Below are 20,809 nucleotides of genomic sequence, written 5' to 3'. Positions count from 1 at the left end.
TTACGTTTCTCTTTCTGCGCAAAAATAGTAAAACAATTGAAAATATTTTAAATCATTTATAATAAAGATAAAATCTAATGATTTTGAAATCACTATTTTCATGTCTGACGCAGATATTGGAGAACACACATGCTAATTTATAACAATTCATAAACTGTTATATAGGTTCAACAATGGATCTTATCATTTTTATGCTCTATAACAGAGTTGAAACATTTTAGTTATTCAACTTGTTTTTATTATTGCTTGTTAGCCGCCCTGAGCCCGGCCTTGGCTGGGGAGGGCGGGGTATAAATAAATTATTATTATTATTATTATTATTATTATTATTATTATTATTATTATTATTTTCACACATATATTTATGTTGATTCTGCTGAATTGTGCCAGGTCCATGGCAAGTCATAACTATGCTTTCAGCTTGATTGTATGTGTGACTTTGCAGATGTGGGCCCACATTGGCCTAATAAATCTCTATTCAGCAGATTTCCGCAAGCAGAACACTTCCTTCATTGACTGAATGTGATTGTCCTCAGACTAATTTGAGTTAGTGGAGATGGCCCCATGCAAAGTGGACTTTCTGGATTCACAGAGTTGCAAACATTTTGGGGAACATGAACTACAAACCACCCACCAAGTCCAGTTTTTTTTACTTTAGAGGCAACCCATTCCTTCAATACCAGAATCTCTGAATTCTGCAGAGAACTAGCAACATTTCTCCATCCTTCCCCTTGCTTCTTTAACTCCCTACCACAGAAACACATTGCCCTGCACTGGATTTCCCTTCCTCCTTTCCATTCTCTCTTTCTACCCTTCTTGCACTGTTTGATGTTTTAAGCTCTTCAGAATGGAACTCTTTGCTGGAGTCTTTCTCTTTCCTCTTCCTAATCACCCCAGGCCCTCCTTTAATTAGCAAAACACCAAATTATGTCTATCTTCCTTGCTCCCTTTCCCGTCTGAGGGACAACAAAAGGGAGGGGCAGAGTGTGAGGAGAATCCCAGCTTATAGGGTTAAACGGCACAGGGTATGCGTGAAGCCCACTGGTGTGTGTGTGTGTGTGTGTGTGTGTGTGTGTGTGTGTGAGTGTGTGGTTCCCTCATCTTGAAATCTGTTCTTTGTGTTCAGCCTAGTTTCGGTTTTGACGGAGAAGGGAGGAATTATGCCGTCTCCTGGAGATGTTGATTTATCGCTGCTGTACAAATAAAGCTTCATTAGATTAGTGAAGAAGCTGAGTACAGACTCTCTTTTCTGCATGCTTGCACACAGAGCACACACTGTGTTTTACTCTGCAACAAGTCTGGCAAGCTGAGTGGCAGCAGAAGCGCACCGGACTCCCTCATTATCTCACACAGAAACCCACTAGTGTCTTTGTTGTATCTTGGAACCTTAATACTCCTTATTTGTAATCATATTGCATTATTGCTTTGGGTGTGCGTGCATGCTCACACACACACGCATATTGCTTGATGAATTTCACAGGCTCCTAGTTTTGCTGTCTGTTTTCTGTATAGGCTTTTGGAAATTAATTTGGGATTAGTTTTGACCATTCAGGGATACTTTTAAAGTTTTACTGCTACTCTTTTTACTGCTACTCTTAATAGCAGTAGCAGATGACATGGTGCAGTGTAGTGGAGAAGCTTACATAACCTCCATTCAGGTGAGTCATTGCTGGAGGTAAAAGGTCAAGGTCAAGGACCCCATGATGGTTAAGTCCAGTCAAAGGTGACTATAGAGTTGCGGCGCTCATCTCACTTTCAGGCCGAGGGAGCCAGCATTTGTCCACAGACAGCTTTCCAGGTCATGTGGCCAGCATGGCTAAACTGCTTCTGGAACAATGGGATACCATGGCGAGTGCCAGAGCGCATTGAAACACTGTTTACCTTCCCGCCACAGCAGTACCTATTTATCTACTTGCACTGGTATGCTTTCGAACTGCTAAGTTGGCAGGAGCTGGGACAGAGCAAAGGGGGGTTACCCCGTCACACAGTTTCGAACCGCTGACCTTCCAATTGGCAAGCTCAAGAGGCTCCATGGTTTAGACCACAGCACCACCTGCATCCCTTTACCTTTATCTTCATTGTTGGACAGGAGGGAAAGGCAAGAGTCTGAAGGGTGGGCAGAGGTGGCAGAGGCTCAGGAGACTTTTCAGGGGAAGGGACCAGTGATTTGTGGGGGTCTGTGCAACTTGCAAAGCAGGGGAAAGAGGTAGAGGCTGTGCAGTTAGAGATAGGAGAAGCGGAGGTAGGGCAAGAGGTGGATGACACAGTGCCAGAGAGAGTCGGGCTGAGAGGATCAGCTGGAAATGCACACAAGTGAAATTGCCAGTCTCTTGCATGCACCACGCCAGAAGAGGGGGTTTAAATGTGCTGGAGTAGATGTGGGCATGGCATGCCGTTGTTCCAACTTCTGGGATGGAGCACAGGTGTGAAGAAGGAGATGCCCATCTAGCTATTTAGCAGGGGTGGCACATGTGATTCTCACACCTTAGGAGCTAATGCAATTGAGTGTTTTGCCAAGAAAGAACTCAACTTTCAATTGTGTGTCCCAAGAGCTGCAGACAACAAAGATAAATAAGAACAGCATTATAATGCCAACATGCTGCCTACACATAACCCCTTGCTCCATTCCCTGCTAAATGTTACAGAGCAGCATATTCTGCATAGTATCTCCTGTGGGAAAATATCTGAGGTTGTTGATGTTGTTCTTAATTCGTGAATTATCACGAATTAGAAAGCAACAAACAACACGATGAGGCAAACAAAAACAGAAGTAAAAGAGCAAAAAGAGACAGGTTTATCTCCCTATGCAGTAGTGGTAGTGGCAGCATGACCCAACACTCAAACTGCCAGGTGGCAGCACATAGCTGCCATCTGTAAACACATTTAACACATGGCAACAGATTACACCAAGCTTTTTCCTGTTGTGACTCAGTAGAACACCTAAGTAAACCACAGCTAATAATAATAATAATAATAATAATAATAATAATAATAATAATAAATTTTATTTATATCCCGCCCTCTCCAGCCGAAGCCGGGCTCAGGGCGGCTAACAACAATCAAATAATCAAACAATCAAATAATCCAACATTCTAAAAATATTTCATTATAAAAATTAATTAAAATCAAATTGATGGCAACCGTTAAGCAAAAGCTAAGTGGTCAATACTTTCATACCTCGGGTTAAAGTAGCTTTGGGATGAGTATTTTCAGGTTGCGTGCTGCGGTGAGCTGGAAGTAATGGAGTGCATTACTTCCGGATTTTGCCGCTCACGCATGTGCAGACGGTCAAAATGACATCACACGCATGCGTAGAAGCAGCAGATCGTGACCCACGCATGCGCAGATGCATGGACGCATTGCGTTCACTTCAGGATGCGAACGGGGCTCCGGAACTGATCCTGTTTGCATCCAGAGGTACCACTGTACAGGCCAAGACATCTTAAAATTCTATTACAGGAAGTATACACTATATTTTGAAGTTTGTTTTTTTAATTATTTTTATTAGTTTTCCAAATTATTGCAAATCAAACCAAATTACTTTAATTTAATACAATTTCTTTTTTAAAAAATCAGGTTTCCTGCTTGTGTTGCTAACATATGTCAATCATTTCCTCCTGTTGCCACATCATCTCTTCTTTGTTGTCCACTTGTTCCTTCACTTGTTGTTAGTCCATTCTCACAGCTGATCATATTCTTCTCCTTACAAACAACACCTCTGTTAGGTCTTATAAATATAAAATATGTAAATATAAAATCCATTTCACATCATATACATTGATGTTTCAGACCTGGTGTCCTGGGAGAGTTAATTACTCTCTTCCTTCATTCAGTTCTTGCAGTGTTTATCTAGATGTTACAAGGTCACATTCCATTCCTTTCACTGTTCACCAGCCAGCGTACAGGCTGCGGGAATAAACAACTCACAAAGTCCAGTCTCCACCATTAAAATTCGGCTCTGGAGTTCTTCCTCAGTGCACAGCCAAAAACAGACTCCTTTCTCAAATTCAACCTCTCGACAGATCTTTCAGCAGCCATTCATTCGACTTGCTCTGCAATGCTCCCTCACACTCCTGGTCCAGTCCAAAGATAATTTTAAATAAAGTCCACACAACATTGATCAAGGGGGGAGGGCATAATAAAATCTTGTTACATTCCTTGTTGAGCATAAATCAAAAGCCTCCCACCTCTTTCCATGGTGACAGACAGAATCACATCACCATGGCTACACACGTCTCTTTCATTTTGCAGGGGAAAACAAGGCGGAAAAGGAGACCATTTGAAAACCATATGAAAGCACAGAGCAGCTTCTCCTCCTGCTTCTGTTTCCAGCTGTGGGAGGATTCTCAAGCTTCAGGGGGAAAAGCAAACATTCAAATGCCTTCAAAGAACCAGACCCAGTCTTTTTAGCAGCTGATTGATTGCAGCCCATTATCTTATGCTGTTCCAGGAGCCTCCTGATTAACGTTAATATTCCAGATTAAGGAGGAACCCAACACAAATCATGCCAGAAATGGAGGCTCGTCCATGGCAGGGACACACTCCCAGGTCGCACTTGTTCTGCCTTTCAATTTGGCAGACATGGGCTTGAGCGGCACAAAGGGTAGCAGTGAACTCCCCAGACACCACTGGGGAGCATTGCAAGAATTGATGTCTCATAAATCCTCTCTTTCCCCTGCCTGAACTTTCCTGCAGCCCCTGCAGGGCTATGACGAACAACCACCATTGATCGTGGGCGTGGCCAGAAACCTACATTATATTTTGAAGATTCGAAACAACCACATTTTCTTTAAGTGGCTAGGAAAAAGAGATTATCTGGAAGAACATGACATCGTTCCTAATTGCTTTCTGTGTTTTCTAAACATTTATATTAATTTGGAGAAAATGATTTCAGATGGTGGGTGCTTTAAAAATGTATATGGGAAAACTGGTGTAAAGTGAAAAATTGGAAGTTTAGAAACTTTAAATATATGTTTCAGAATACAAGAAAGTTAAGAGATTCACTGGAAGATAATAAAATAGAGATAAACTAGCATGTAAGTTGCTAAAGGTTTATACTGTATTTTCTTGTAAGGACATAAGATTTCATAGTGGTAATTAAAAAGAGAAAAATTGCATTATTATTTCCTTAAAAGCATTGATGATTGTGGGAAAAAATGAGCAAAAACGTTGGAAATAAGCTTCCATAATGCCAATTTCAGTTCCCTATTCCTAATGCTATAGATTAGGGGATTCATGACTGGTGGCAACATGCAATAAAACACTGAAAGTACAAGATCTATTGATGATAGAGACTTAGAAATTGGCTTTAAATATGCTAATGTACCAATGAGAAAATATAATGATATTACAACAAGGTGTGGCAAGCAAGTTGAGAAGGCTTTTTCCTTTCCCTGGGCAGAAGGAATTCTTAGAACTGCCCTGAAGATCTGAACATAAGAATACACTATTAGAACAATATAAATGGAGGACAGAGAAGCAATAACACAAGTATTCCAAAATACAATGAGATATGATTCAGAGCAAGCAATTTTGATTAACTGTGGAATTTCACAGAAGAACTGATTGATGTTGTTGGAACAAAACTCTATTGTGAATGTACTAACAGCGTATGATGCAGAATACAGAAGGCCAGCAATCCATGCACCGATTGCCATTTGGATACATGCCTTTCTATTCATGACAGTCTCATAGTGCAGCGGGCAGCAGATGGCAATGTAGCGGTCATATGCCATAATTCCAAGGAGGTAAAAATGAGATCCAGAGAAAAGGACAAAGAAGAAAACCTGACAGATGCATCCATTGTAAGAAATGGTCTTGCTGTTCATCAGGGCATTTGCCATGGATTTGGGGACTGTGACAGATATGGAGCCAAAGTCTTGGAATGCCAGATTGGCTAGAAAGAAGTACATGGGTTTGTGAAGCTGAGCACTGTAAGAGATGACTGTGATGATGATGAGGTTTTCAGTGACAGCGATCAGATATATGATCAAAAATATAATGAACTGATATATCTCTGATCCCTGAGTATCAGAGAATCCATGCAGAATGAATTCCTCCAATCCTGAAGACTGGTTGAACATTGTGTGAGTGTGTGGTACCTGCAAGGAGAAGACAAAGCTATTTTAGAAAGGAGGCGGAGAATGCTTTGATGCATGTTCCCCAATATGATCGTGTGGATTGACTTAAGTAAGCAATAAACAATTGATTGTTTAATAAACAATTGTTCGGGGGTTTTTTAGTTTTAAAGAAAATTAAATGGCATTAAATTGCAAAATAGTAAAGCAGTCAGTATGAAATATAGTGAAATACTTTTTTCAAGGAACACTGATAAAATCATCAAAAATAACTTTTTTTATCTACAAAATATAACATTAAAACAGCAAGTCTAGGCATATTTCATTGAAATAAAATGGTTTTAAAAGCCATTTAAAATAGTCCACTGAGGGCTCTTGTCCAGAATTATGTCATTAGGCAGGGAATTAATAACTGCCCAGTGATTCTTGGACATAGAAACTTAATGTAATAAAGAACTGTAGGGGCTACCACAGTAAAAGTCAGTTTTTGTAAGTGTAGATTGAATATTATGTGTCACCTGTAACACGGCCAATTCTGCATACTGAAATAGTTGAGTGGGCATGTATTGGTAAACAAATAAACAAGCTCTAAACCAGGGGTCAGCAAACTTTTTCAACAGGGGGCCAGTCCACTGTCCCTCAGACCTAGACCAGTGTTTCCCAAATGTTTTTGGGCAACGGCACACCTGTTTACTAAAAAAAAAATCTCGCGGCACACCACCATTAAAGCCCCGCCCCGTGACGTCAGCGCGCAGCGTCACGCCGGGAGGGACGCACAAAAGTGAAAGTTTTTTCCCTCCCCCTTGCTGGGGAACCTCCAAGCTTTGGGGGTGGGAGGAGGCAGCAGAGCGAGGGACTGAGGGACGGCGGCAACTGAGGCGGCGGCGGCTGAGGCAGAGCTGGGAAGGGGGTTTCCAGGGGACACGGCAGCTCCTCGAAAGGCTTCTCTCAGCTGCGCTCAATCCGCCTCGGAGAGGATTTCCCCTCCGGTCCCATGCGTTCGTTTGGGGCATCGCTCCGGCTGCTCCCTCTCCCGCCGCGCAGGAGCGATGCCTCTCTCTGGCTTTCCCTCCGCGCAGGCTGAGGGAGGGAGGGAGGGGCGCGTGTGACCCGTCTCTGCTGGGAGACCAAACCCAGCGAGGCAGAGTCGCGCGGAGGCGCCCAGGCAGCGCTTCTGGCTGCGAGGAGGAGCGCCAGGCAACAGCAGGAGGCGCGGCCTCTCCTCGCCGCCGCCGCCCCGCCTCTCGCCGCCCGACTCGCCCGCCTCCCTCCAGGCATCTCGCGGCACACGAGGCAACGTCTCACGGCACACTCGTGTGCCGCGGAACACCGGTTGGGAAACACTGACCTAGACCATATTTTGAAAAAAAGAAAAAAAGAACGAATGCCCCACAAATAACCTAGAGATGCATTTAAAATAAAAGCACACATTCTACTCATGTAAAAACACCAGGCAGGCCCCACAAATAACCCAGAGGTACATTTTAAATTAAAGGACACATTCTACTCATGTAAAAACACACTGATTCCCGGACCAGCTGCAGGCCAGATTTAGAAGGCAACTGTGCCGGATCCAGCCCCTGGGCCTTAGTTTTCCTATCCAAGTTCTAAGCTGTAAAGGGCTTAACATACTATTTATAGCACCTTGAAATTCAAAGCTGCCGCCAAAATTTCACTAAATTGAACTTCAGAAAATGAACCTGCAATCTACCTTCCAGGAGAAATATCTGAGAGGCTTGAAGAGAAACTAGGGGACCATTGACTTTATTTATCTTCAAGAGCAGTACTGTCCCAGTTTTTTTGGTGTATGAATGTCTTGCTATTGCTTAATCTAAGTGGAGGTCTGAAATTCTTACCCCCAGACCTGATACGAATCCACCACTGGTCCTTTCACTCCCAGAGGCAAGAATGAAAAGCAGGCATCAGTTCTCAAAATGATCCAAGTAACCCCAATGATCATCAATCTTTGTCCAAATCAGGTTTCTGAGATGCACAAGCAAAGTGGGACTTCATGGGATAGGTGCCCCATTTTCTTCTTCCAGTGTGTGCATGTGTGCTTCTGCTCATTCTGCTAACAGGAAGCCTAGAATCATGCCTTCCCAAACCTGAATAGAAAGAATACAAAGCAGACATCAATTTCCAACATAATCCAAGTAACCCCGTCTGTCAACTTTAACCGTCTTTGTCCATGCCATGTTTCCAACATCCATAACCAAAGAGGGACTTACTCTGGCCTGTTCTCTTCTATGTGCAGGCAAGAATATTCTCTTTATTGAATGAAATTGTATCATTCTTGGTGACATGGTGACTCTTCTGCACACCTAACCTTTGCAGACTCTGGACTAGAGAATCCATAAATAACTTGTGATAAAACTTTATTTCTATTATGTAGGTCACCAATAATGGAAAAGTATCCCATGCAATTGACTTACCATGCTGTTCAGGGGCAGATCTTGGGTAATTTTATCTGCTTCATTTTCATACCTGATTAAGATCTGTGGCATTTTTTCCTGGGCAGCCGATGTGATTTGCCCTTTCAATGTATCACATCCTTCTCTCTCCACAGCCGTTTGAGAGGTGATGCTGTTCTCTGTACTGGCAGAAATGTAAAGGAGAAGCTGCAATGAATATTTATTTCCACCACTCCCAGGAGTCTAATCAAACTCAGAAGGATACACTCACAGGTATTTGTGGTATATATGTGTATTTCACTGTTTACATATAGAAACATTCCATGGAGTACCAACTGATAAAAGGTCATTTCTGGCCAACCAGTGTGATTTGCCATTTTCTCTGTGGATCACATCCTTCTCTCTCTTACTGTTCTCTGTATTGGCAGAAGTAAAAAAAGAGATACTCCAGTTAATTTTACCCATATTTATTTCCTTCACTCCACATGAGTCAGGGGTTCCAACTTGAATAAGGTATTGTGGGGGCAAGGCACGTAAGCCCCACCCCACATCAATCACATGATACAACATGCACACACCTTTTGAATGGCAGTGCCCATTAATTTTTGGGGCTCACATATCCCCCCCCACAATAATATTTCTTATTTTCATACAAAAACATAACAAAAGAGAGAATAAACAATAATAAGAGGGGGGGAAATAAAATGAAAAGAAAAGAAAAGAAGAAGAAAGAATATAAAACATAAAATACATCCAATCACCACATAAATTAAAACTTAATTAATTAATTAAAATCCATCTTCATCAACATATTACTTGACTTCCTCTAATCTCTTCCATCTGAGTTTCTTAGTAATTATATATAGCAGTTTTCAATATCATTTCATAAAACCATATCACAGTCATAATCATATTTCCTAACTTTTCTTATCATACTTTTTCTTATTTAATTACTTAATCCTAATTTAGTCCTAGGCCTAATTAATTCTTTCAAGTCGTTACATATCTTTAATATTACAATATTTATTCAAATAGTCTTTGAATTTCTTCCCGTCTTCTTGGTGTTCCTCTTCTTTCTGGTCGCGGATTCTCCCGGTGAGATCAGCCAGCTCCATAAACTCCATCATCTTCATCTGCCCTTCTTCTACGGGATCACATATTTTATTGGGGTGTTTGTGTGACAGGACTTCAGCCCCTAGAGTTAGCTCCTATGACATGAGTCAACAGTTTTATGCAGCAGCAGCAAAAAAAGCTAATATTATTCAAGGCTGCAACGGCTTTTTGTCTACTAGGAAGGAAGCATATTCCTGTCCACCTCTGCTTGAAAAATCACTTCAACAAGTTTGAAAATTTTTCAGATATCCCATATTCTGTGTTCTATTACCATCTGGACTCATAACCTTTTGTAGGGTGGGAAACAGCTATTGATCACCTGTGTAGAGTAATCAATAAAAGAATTTTTTTAAAAAAATAGTTTTTATTGATTTTCTTTCCACATAACAAATATCCAATACAGTGGTACCTCGGGTTACATACGCTTCAGGTTACATACGATTCAGGTTACAGACTCCACTAACCCAGAAATATTACCTCGGGTTAAGAACTTTGCTTCAGGATGAGAACAGAAATCGTGCTCCGGCGGCGCGTCAGCAGCAGGAGGGCCCAATAGCTAAAGTGGTGCTTCAGATTAAGAACAGTTTCAGGTTAAGTATGGACCTCCGGAATGAATTAAGTACTTAACCCGAGGTACCACTGTATCCTTTTTGCCAGTGGTTCATCTAAAGCCAACTTCTGGGTCCCTATCAGCCATGGATCTTGTGGCTTCTATGTTCTACTGCATGTTGCCTCCAGTTATAAACCCAATAATCTGTAGTATTCGGAATAGGCAACTGCAATCAGCATTGTGGAAGTTGACTGCAAAATTTTTCACCCCAATTTATCTTCCCCAATTTGCAATATGTTTCTCTTCCTGTAAAAATATAGTAAAACATTTTTAAACATAGAGATAAAACCTGTGTTGAAATCTTTATTTTCATTTCAGTTGCAAATCTTTTGAGAACACACTTGCTAATTAATAGTAAATGTTGTTGTTTAGTTGCTTAGTTGTGTCCGTCTCTTCGTGACCCCATGGACCAGAGCACACCAGGCACTCCTGTCTTCCACTGCCTCCCGCAGTTTCGTCAAACTCATGCTGGTAGCTTCAAGAACACTATCCAACCATCTCATCCTCTGTCATCCCCTTCTCCTTGTGCCCTCCATCTTTCCCAACATCAAGGTCTTTTCCAGGGAGTCTTCTCTTCTCATGAGGTGGCCAAAGTATTGGAGTCTCAGGTTCAGGATCTGTCCTTCCAGTGAGCACTCAGGGCTGATTTCCTTAAGAATGGATAGGTTTGGTCTTTTTGCAGTCCATGGGACTCTCAAGAGTCTCCTCCAGCACCATAATTCAAAAGCATCAATTCTTTGGTGATCAGCCTTCTTTATGGTCCAGCTCTCACTTCCATACATCACTACTGGGAACACCATAGCTTTAACTATATGGACCTTCGTTGGGAAGGTGATGTCCCTGCTTTTTTAGATGCTGTCTAATAGATTCAGAGATTGATCTTTAATTTCTGTGCTCCATTAGAGTAATAAACTGTTATATAGGTTCAGCAATAGCTCTTACTATTTTCATGCTCTGTTGCAGAGTGGATTTTTTTTTAGTTAATTTACTTGTTTTGTACTTATTTTCACACATATTTTTATGTTGATTCTGCTGAATTGTGCCAGGTCCATGGCAAGTTAGAACTATGCTTTCAGCTTGATTGTATGTGTGATTGTATTGGCCTAATACCGTATTGGTGGGACACGGGTGGCGCTGTGGGTCAAAGCCTCAGCGCCTAGGACTTGCCGATCGAAAGGTCGGTGGTTCGAATCCCCGCGGCGGGGTGCGCTCCCGTCTTTCGGTCCCAGCGCCTGCCAACCTAGCAGTTCGAAAGCACCTTCGGGTGCAAGTAGATAAAATAGGGACCGCTTACCAGCGGGAAGGTAAACGGCGTTCCGTGTGCTGCGCTGGCTCGCCAGATGCAGCTTGTCACGCTGGCCACGTGACCCGGAAGTGTCTGCGGACAGCGCTGGCTCCCGGCCTATAGAGTGAGATGAGCGCACAACCCTAGAGTCTGGCAAGACTGGCCCGTACGGGCAGGGGTACCTTTACCTTTTAATACCGTATTGGCCTGAATATAAGCTGCACTTTCCCCCCAAATTCTGACCGTGAAAGGTTAAAGTGCGGTTCAATTTGCAACCTTACAAAAATTGGCTTTTATGATATTGCTGCTGAAACAGACATATGGTAAAAGAGAACAAAAAAAATGTTTTATTGCCGATTTGCGAGCTTGAGACTGTTGTGGAATTAATTCTAATGTCATTCATCGCTTTCACTTGTGGGTCCTTTCTAGTACCAGTAGGGTTTTCTTCTACATCTGCCATTTACGGCTGTGAGTGCCTGCGGAATTTTAAGGGAGCGGCTTCTATTCGGGTATTGTTTTTTTACTCCCCTCCATTGAATGTGAAAGGTGTGGCTTATTTGTGGGTGCGCCTTATATTTGGGCCAATATGGTAAATCTCTATTCAGCAGATTTCTGCAAGCAGAACACTTCCTTGATTGACAGAATGTGATTGTCCTCAGACTCATGTAAGTTAGGGGAGATGGCACCATGGAAAGTGGACTTTCTGTATTCACAGAATGCAAACATTCTGGGAAACATGAGCTACAAACCACCCACCAAATCCAGTTTTTGCTTTGAGTCATAGCAAAGCATAAAAAAGAGGGCAGGTGGATTGGGAGATCTGGTGAAGGGTAAGAGAACAGGGCCCCCCAGATGCTCTGTGGTCTTAATTACCCACGGCCATGCCTCCCCCAGGTCCTGATTGGACAGCGGGGCCACCCCTAGGTGGGTTCCGCCCAGCACCAGTGATGTGGCCCAGACAGCAACAAGAGAGTCGTCAATCTCCCCTCCACCAGAACACTGCAGGGCCCCCGATACCTGGACACAACAGCACTCACCAGAAAAAAAGGTGAGCGGATTTCTCAGATACATTTGTACCTTGGATCCCAAATGCCTTGGAGTCAACCCGGAAATGAATGTTCCCATTTGTGAATGTTCTGTGGAACCCGAATGTCTGGCGTGGCTTCCGCAACTTTCGATTGGCTACAGGAGCTTACTGCAGGCAATCGGAAGCTGCGCCTTGGTTTCCAAAAGTTTTGGAAGTCAAACGGACTTCCAGAATGGATTCTGTTCGACTACCGAGGTACGACTATATTTAGAACTGAGGCATCTGATCAAGGCCTGTATTTTAAAATGACCTTAAAGATATATTTGCAAATGTTTGTATGTTTCATGCCAGGCAGAAACCAGCTGGCTAAGTACTTTGGCAGTTGTTTATCTTCCTTCTCTCCTGAACAAGGGCCCCCCTGATTTATAGCAGTAGCAGGAGACAAGTTTCTCAAAGTTGTAAAAGGGAATTACAGGCTGGGAGCAAATGTTACACTGACCCTCATTATGTTATTACAATTTTTAAGAAAAAATAATAAAGAACTTGGAACATGATAGATAGATATTATATTAATTATATTAAGTATTATATTATAGGAAATATTTTTAAAGCATCTTAGTGTTATAATGGAAATATTTATAAATGAATGAAAAAGAAACCAAGTGATGTATGTACCTCCATATATTGCTACTCAATCTACGTATATCAGGTGAAATCCCATGTGACGTAGTGATTCTTGCTTGAAACTTTTATCATTTGGTATTCTAATAGAACACTTTTACATGTAAACAGTAAAATACACATGCATTCCACACATACACCTGAGAATTTTCTTCTGAGTTTATTAGACTCCTGGGAATGGAGAAACAAAATATAAATAAAAGTAATTACTACATCTCCTTATTCTGTTAGTCAGTGAGGAAAACTGTAAAGGAGATCACCTCTTAAACAGTGATGGAGAGCTAAAGATGTGACAGATCATACTGGGTGATCAGAGAAAAGCAGAAAATGAGCAGACATAAAGCAGCAGCAGCAACAACAACAACAACAAATACCACCACATAAAATTGTATTAAATTATACAGGATCTGCCCATGAATAGTTTGGTGAGTCAGTTTTTATGGATCACTTCTCAAGTGGCTTATTGAGTATCAACTTGATAAAAAACCAATTTATCACAAATTAATTATACTGAGGGCAATTCTGGACAAAACTTTAAGGTTCAGGTGTGCTGAGAAGTTAACATGTTACCAATATCTGTTTTAACATTTTCAATCACTGGTCAACAACAAATTTGTTGTCTGTGTTTTTTCAGTTTTTTTAGGACGAATCTGATGCGCTGAATCCAAAGATCACATTGGTTTTGCTCAATCAGGTCATGTTTTTGAGCTATGGCCACATGTCGGTTTTTTTATGTTTTTGTTCACATGTACACTTGCGTGGAGCATTTTAGAAGAAGTTGGTGGGGGTAAAATGCCATGTTGAATAATTGTTTTGATTGGAAATGATTATTTTAATGACAAGAAGTATTCAGGTCTGATAGTTCTGGGTGATTATGTCGACAAGGGATCAGTTTGAAGTCATAAAACCTCCTTTTTTTCTCGGAAGAGAAGGACTTGGTGTACTGTGCAGATATTGCGCAGCTTCTGCTCAAGCTTGGAGTGCCACAGTACGAACCCAAAGATTGGAGACTGTTCATTGACAGCAGCAAGCGATCACTGAAATGTGTTCTGCTACACAACAGCAACCAGATTGCCTCTATACCCCTGGCTTACTCGAGTACACTGAAGGAGAACTATGAAGAGGTGAAGTATGTGCTGGAGAAAATTGGTTATGATCAGCATAAGTGGTTTATTTGTGTTGACCTGAAGATGGTGAACTTTTTGTTGGGACAACAGTCTGGCTTCACCAAGTACCCATGTTTTCTGTGCATGTGGGATAGTAGGGACCGTGCTCAGCATTACACAAATAAGGACTGGCCTGTGCGGGAGGAATTGGTGCCTTGCAAAAAAAGGAACATCATCAACGACCCTCTGGTGGACAGAGACAGAATACTCTTCCCACTGCTGCACATCAAGCTCGGCTTAATCAAGCAGTTCACCAAGGCTCTGGACAAGGATGGTGACTGCTTCACTTACTTGTGCCAGGCTTTTCCAGGATTGACCATGGAGAAGTTGAAAGTGGCATCTTTGACGGTCTTCAGATCCGTCAGCTCATCAGAGATCCAGAGTTCGGAAACTCAATGAACGAAGTGGAACTGGAAGCGTGGAAGGCATTTGTTCTGGTAGTGAATAACTTTCTTGGCAACAATAAGGCCAGAAACTACGCAGAACTTGTCAACAACATGCTGACTGCTTTCAGAAACCTGGGCTGCAACATGAGCGTCAAGATGCACTACCTATTTTCACATATGGACCGGTTTCCTGAGAACCTGGGTTCAATGAGTGACGAGCAGGGGGAGAGATTCCATCAGGACATGAAAGAGATGGAGACCAGGTATCAGGGTCGCTGGGACGCTGGGACGCAGTCATGATGGCTGACTACTGTTGGACTCTGAAGAGAGACCTCCCTGCCGCTGAGCATTCCAGGAGTTCCAAGAAACGGAAGTTCAAGCCCTGAAGTTTGAAAAATGGTGAAGCAACATGCAATTTACGTGTACTTACCTTTATCAATGCCCACCATTCCGTTTACAATAAACCTGACCTGATGGAGAGAAACGGATGCCACTTCCTGATTCAGCAGTGCAAAAATACCCTAAATCAGTTGTAGAAATCTAAACAACATTCAAAAAGTAAAAAATTGTTGCCCAGTGATTTGCATGAGGCACTGAAGAGAATGTGTCAGCTGCAGATTCTCTTTGCTGGTGCATGCTGGAAACCCGTGACATGGAAAAAGGCATCATTGAATGATGGGGATCATCGTGGTCTTTTGGATTATGATGAGAATTAATGCCTGCTTTACACACACACACACACACACAGAGACACACACACTTCTGGCAGTGGAAAAGGACAGTACTACTAAACAAGCAGGTTTTCAGGTCAGAATTTCATGCTTCCACTCAGCATAAGCACCCTCTCTCCCCCCAAAACCAGCACCCCAGCCAGGACTGATGCACCACTCTTAGAGGTCAATATACCATATCAAGAGCTCCACCCCTTAAGACACTTAGTGGAGTTGCAAATTTTCTAACTGCATTATACTGGGAGGAATGATTTCAGATGTCATCCGCACTCGAAGCTGCACCAAAGTATAACAATGCTCCAGTGGCAGAAACAGAATGATTAGTTGCCACTTTTGTAGTGTTAGACTGGTTAACTTAGACCATCTCTACTGAATGGTTGTTGCAGGAAACGCTCACTGAAGCCTGAGACAAACAATCTGATTCAGTTAAATGTCTTGAGAATAATGTTTGAATGTTTTTGGCACTGTATTCAGCAGGTAAAGTCCTGCAACAAGATGGCTTGTGGAGGGTTTCTGCTCAGGGAAGCAGCAGCTGCCTTCTATTCCCTCTCACCTCAGTTCCTCTGTTTCTTTCCAACAGTCATCAGTAATATCCAAGGCAACACAATGATCAAGTACAATAATGCAATATCAATATAAACTCTTTATATAATATAGATTATATATTATATATTATATATATATACGAAACATTGAACAATATGAAATATTTTTATAATATGTAATACTAACCACTTAGAGATTTAACATTTTTAAAGGTGTATACTTTTTAATTTTAAGATGAACAACAAACAAATGTTTATTGAAAGAGCAATGGTTTCTGGCTTACCTAGGTCAATCTATTTGATCACATGGGGAACCTGCATGAAAGCCTCTGATACTCTTCTCCTTTCTAAAATGGGTTTGTTTTCTCTTTGCAGGTACCAAATACCTACACAATGTTCAACCAATCATCAGGACTGATGGAATTCATTTTGCATGCATTCTCTGATACTCAGGAGATGGAGACATTCCGTTTCATTGCTTTTCTGCTTATTTATTTGTTGGCTCTCATTGAAAACCTTCTCATCATCACAGTCATCTCTTGCAGTCCTCAGCTTCACAAACCCATGTACTTCTTTTTGGCCAATCTTGCATTCCAAGACATTGGCTCAATATCTGTCACAGTCCCCAAATCCTTGTCAAATTCCCTGATGAACACCAAGACTATTTCATACAGTGGATGCATCTGCCAGGTTTTCTTTCTCATTCTTTTTATTGGATCTCACTTGTTCATCCTTGGTATTATGGCATATGACCGCTACATTGCCATCTGCTGTCCACTGCACTATGAGACTATCATGAATAGAAAGACATGCGTCCAACTGGCAATCTGTGCATGGGTTGGTGGGCTTCTGTATTCTACAATATACACTGGAAGCACATTCACACTTGAGTTCTGTTCCAATGAAATCAACCAGTTATTCTGTGAAATCCCACAGTTATTTAAAATTGCTTGTTCTGATTCATATCTCATCGCATTTTGGGTTATTTGTGTTGGTGCGTCTCTGGGTTTTACATACTTTGCTCTGATAGTTTATTCTTATGTTCAGATCTTCAGGGCAGTTCTAAGAATTCCTTCTGCCCAGGGGAAGGAAAAAGCCTTCTCAACTTGCTTGCCACATCTTATTGTAATATCCTTATTTCTTGCCAGTGGTTCATTTGCCTATCTAAAGCCAACTTCTGGGTCCCCATCAGTCATGGATCTTGTGCTTTCTATGTTCTATTGCATGTTTCCTCCAGTTATGAACCCAATAATCTATAGTATACGGAATAGGCAACTGAAATCGGCATTGTGGAAGATGACGGCAAATCTATTCACCCTATTCTTCCCCAATTTGCAACGTCTACAGCATTGATTACGTTTCTCTTTCTGCGCAAAAATAGTAAAACAATTGAAAATATTTTAAATCATTTATAATAAAGATAAAATCTAATGATTTTGAAATCACTATTTTCATGTCTGACGCAGATATTGGAGAACACACATGCTAATTTATAACAATTCATAAACTGTTATATAGGTTCAACAATGGATCTTATCATTTTTATGCTCTATAACAGAGTTGAAACATTTTAGTTATTCAACTTGTTTTTATTATTGCTTGTTAGCCGCCCTGAGCCCGGCCTTGGCTGGGGAGGGCGGGGTATAAATAAATTATTATTATTATTATTATTATTATTATTATTATTATTATTATTATTATTATTATTATTTTCACACATATATTTATGTTGATTCTGCTGAATTGTGCCAGGTCCATGGCAAGTCATAACTATGCTTTCAGCTTGATTGTATGTGTGACTTTGCAGATGTGGGCCCACATTGGCCTAATAAATCTCTATTCAGCAGATTTCCGCAAGCAGAACACTTCCTTCATTGACTGAATGTGATTGTCCTCAGACTAATTTGAGTTAGTGGAGATGGCCCCATGCAAAGTGGACTTTCTGGATTCACAGAGTTGCAAACATTTTGGGGAACATGAACTACAAACCACCCACCAAGTCCAGTTTTTTTTACTTTAGAGGCAACCCATTCCTTCAATACCAGAATCTCTGAATTCTGCAGAGAACTAGCAACATTTCTCCATCCTTCCCCTTGCTTCTTTAACTCCCTACCACAGAAACACATTGCCCTGCACTGGATTTCCCTTCCTCCTTTCCATTCTCTCTTTCTACCCTTCTTGCACTGTTTGATGTTTTAAGCTCTTCAGAATGGAACTCTTTGCTGGAGTCTTTCTCTTTCCTCTTCCTAATCACCCCAGGCCCTCCTTTAATTAGCAAAACACCAAATTATGTCTATCTTCCTTGCTCCCTTTCCCCTCTGAGGGACAACAAAAGGGAGGGGCAGAGTGTGAGGAGAATCCCAGCTTATAGGGTTAAACGGCACAGGGTATGCGTGAAGCCCACTGGGGTGTGTGTGTGTGTGTGTGTGTGTGTGTGAGTGTGTGGTTCCCTCATCTTGAAATCTGTTCTTTGTGTTCAGCCTAGTTTCGGTTTTGACGGAGAAGGGAGGAATTATGCCGTCTCCTGGAGATGTTGATTTATCGCTGCTGTACAAATAAAGCTTCATTAGATTAGTGAAGAAGCTGAGTACAGACTCTCTTTTCTGCATGCTTGCACACAGAGCACACACTGTGTTTTACTCTGCAACAAGTCTGGCAAGCTGAGTGGCAGCAGAAGCGCACCGGACTCCCTCATTATCTCACACAGAAACCCACTAGTGTCTTTGTTGTATCTTGGAACCTTAATACTCCTTATTTGTAATCATATTGCATTATTGCTTTGGGTGTGCGTGCATGCTCACACACACACGCATATTGCTTGATGAATTTCACAGGCTCCTAGTTTTGCTGTCTGTTTTCTGTATAGGCTTTTGGAAATTAATTTGGGATTAGTTTTGACCATTCAGGGATACTTTTAAAGTTTTACTGCTACTCTTTTTACTGCTACTCTTAATAGCAGTAGCAGATGACATGGTGCAGTGTAGTGGAGAAGCTTACATAACCTCCATTCAGGTGAGTCATTGCTGGAGGTAAAAGGTCAAGGTCAAGGACCCCATGATGGTTAAGTCCAGTCAAAGGTGACTATAGAGTTGCGGCGCTCATCTCACTTTCAGGCCGAGGGAGCCAGCATTTGTCCACAGACAGCTTTCCAGGTCATGTGGCCAGCATGGCTAAACTGCTTCTGGAACAATGGGATACCATGGCGAGTGCCAGAGCGCATTGAAACACTGTTTACCTTCCCGCCACAGCAGTACCTATTTATCTACTTGCACTGGTATGCTTTCGAACTGCTAAGTTGGCAGGAGCTGGGACAGAGCAAAGGGGGGTTACCCCGTCACACAGTTTCGAACCGCTGACCTTCCAATTGGCAAGCTCAAGAGGCTCCATGGTTTAGACCACAGCACCACCTGCATCCCTTTACCTTTATCTTCATTGTTGGACAGGAGGGAAAGGCAAGAGTCTGAAGGGTGGGCAGAGGTGGCAGAGGCTCAGGAGACTTTTCAGGGGAAGGGACCAGTGATTTGTGGGGGTCTGTGCAACTTGCAAAGCAGGGGAAAGAGGTAGAGGCTGTGCAGTTAGAGATAGGAGAAGCGGAGGTAGGGCAAGAGGTGGATGACACAGTGCCAGAGAGAGTCGGGCTGAGAGGATCAGCTGGAAATGCACACAAGTGAAATTGCCAGTCTCTTGCATGCACCACGCCAGAAGAGGGGGTTTAAATGTGCTGGAGTAGATGTGGGCATGGCATGCCGTTGTTCCAACTTCTGGGATGGAGCACAGGTGTGAAGAAGGAGATGCCCATCTAGCTATTTAGCAGGGGTGGCACATGTGATTCTCACACCTTAGGAGCTAATGCAATTGAGTGTTTTGCCAAGAAAGAACTCAACTTTCAATTGTGTGTCCCAAGAGCTGCAGACAACAAAGATAAATAAGAACAGCATTATAATGCCAACATGCTGCCTACACATAACCCCTTGCTCCATTCCCTGCTAAATGTTACAGAGCAGCATATTCTGCATAGTATCTCCTGTGGGAAAATATCTGAGGTTGTTGATGTTGTTCTTAATTCGTGAATTATCACGAATTAGAAAGCAACAAACAACACGATGAGGCAAACAAAAACAGAAGTAAAAGAGCAAAAAGAGACAGGTTTATCTCCCTATGCAGTAGTGGTAGTGGCAGCATGACCCAACACTCAAACTGCCAGGTGGCAGCACATAGCTGCCATCTGTAAACACATTTAACACATGGCAACAGATTACACCAAGCTTTTTCCTGTTGTGACTCAGTAGAACACCTAAGTAAACCACAGCTAATAATAATAATAATAATAATAATAATAATAATAATAATAATAATAATAATAATAAATTTTATTTATATCCCGCCCTCTCCAGCCGAAGCCGGGCTCAGGGCGGCTAACAACAATCAAATAATCAAACAATCAAATAATCCAACATTCTAAAAATATTTCATTATAAAAATTAATTAAAATCAAATTGATGGCAACCGTTAAGCAAAAGCTAAGTGGTCAATACTTTCATACCTCGGGTTAAAGTAGCTTTGGGATGAGTATTTTCAGGTTGCGTGCTGCGGTGAGCTGGAAGTAATGGAGTGCATTACTTCCGGATTTTGCCGCTCACGCATGTGCAGACGGTCAAAATGACATCACACGCATGCGTAGAAGCAGCAGATCGTGACCCACGCATGCGCAGATGCATGGACGCATTGCGTTCACTTCAGGATGCGAACGGGGCTCCGGAACTGATCCTGTTCGCAT

The 20,809-nt window shown here is 42.0% G+C and overlaps 2 protein-coding genes across 2 annotated transcripts; one reads left to right on the top strand and one right to left on the bottom strand.

The window, feature by feature from the left end:
* Positions 1-5,120: 5,120 nt before the first annotated feature.
* Positions 5,121-8,530, bottom strand: LOC144325362 (olfactory receptor 14A16-like). The gene is made up of 2 exons (XM_077918286.1): positions 8,510-8,530; positions 5,121-6,101 (listed from the first exon to the last, which is right to left on the bottom strand). Exons 1-2 carry the CDS (start codon positions 8,510-8,512, stop codon positions 5,121-5,123), a joined length of 984 nt encoding a protein of 327 aa, XP_077774412.1. The 5' UTR covers positions 8,513-8,530.
* A 5,066-nt stretch (positions 8,531-13,596) lies between these two features.
* On the top strand, positions 13,597-17,385 carry LOC144325361 (olfactory receptor 14A16-like). Its single transcript, XM_077918285.1, has 2 exons — positions 13,597-13,629; positions 16,408-17,385. Exons 1-2 carry the CDS (start codon positions 13,618-13,620, stop codon positions 17,383-17,385), a joined length of 990 nt encoding a protein of 329 aa, XP_077774411.1. The 5' UTR covers positions 13,597-13,617.
* The last annotated feature ends 3,424 nt before the right edge of the window (positions 17,386-20,809 follow it).

Source organism: Podarcis muralis, chromosome 13, assembly GCF_964188315.1.
Source record: "Podarcis muralis chromosome 13, rPodMur119.hap1.1, whole genome shotgun sequence".
Classification (NCBI taxonomy): Eukaryota; Metazoa; Chordata; class Lepidosauria; order Squamata; family Lacertidae; genus Podarcis; species Podarcis muralis.
The sequence above is the reverse complement of the archived record's forward strand: the minus strand, read 5'-3'. Positions and strand labels throughout refer to the sequence as shown.